General features: G+C 56.2%; 1 protein-coding gene across 1 annotated transcript in view; it reads left to right on the top strand.

The window, feature by feature from the left end:
- Positions 1-3: 3 nt before the first annotated feature.
- Positions 4-324, top strand: part of LOC104498891 (acrosin-like) — a gene marked incomplete at its 5' end in the record, with an annotated part of 1,945 nt that continues 1,624 nt past the window's right edge. Inside the window, one exon of the mRNA XM_010142325.1 lies at positions 4-127. Within this exon, the coding sequence (XP_010140627.1) occupies positions 4-127 (124 nt within the window). The remainder of the gene's footprint in view (positions 128-324) is intronic.

Genomic DNA, 324 nt, shown 5'->3' with positions numbered 1-324 from the left:
CTGGAGCTGGACCAGCCCGTCCAATGCGGCTACTATGTCCAGCTTGCCTGCGTGCCCGACGCCTGGCTGAGAGTGTCGGAGTTGACCACCTGCTACGTCAGCGGTTGGGGCTCCACCACGGCAAGATGTGAGTTCCTGAGACGTACTGGTGCCGCAGGGACAATCTCTTTAGCAGGACCTGTTGCGGCAGGACAAGGGGTGATGGGTTTGAACTAAAAGAGGGGAGATTTAGCCTAGATGGAAGGAAGAAGAAGTTTCCAGTGAGTGTGGTAAGACAGTGTCCCAGGTTGCCCAGAGAGGTGGTAGAAATGTGTCCATTCCTGG

The sequence above is a fragment of the Buceros rhinoceros genome, unplaced genomic scaffold (genome assembly GCF_000710305.1).
Source record: "Buceros rhinoceros silvestris isolate BGI_N320 unplaced genomic scaffold, ASM71030v1 scaffold7798, whole genome shotgun sequence".
In the NCBI taxonomy this organism is placed as follows: Eukaryota; Metazoa; Chordata; class Aves; order Bucerotiformes; family Bucerotidae; genus Buceros; species Buceros rhinoceros.
This window is presented reverse-complemented; position numbering and strand designations above follow the sequence as displayed.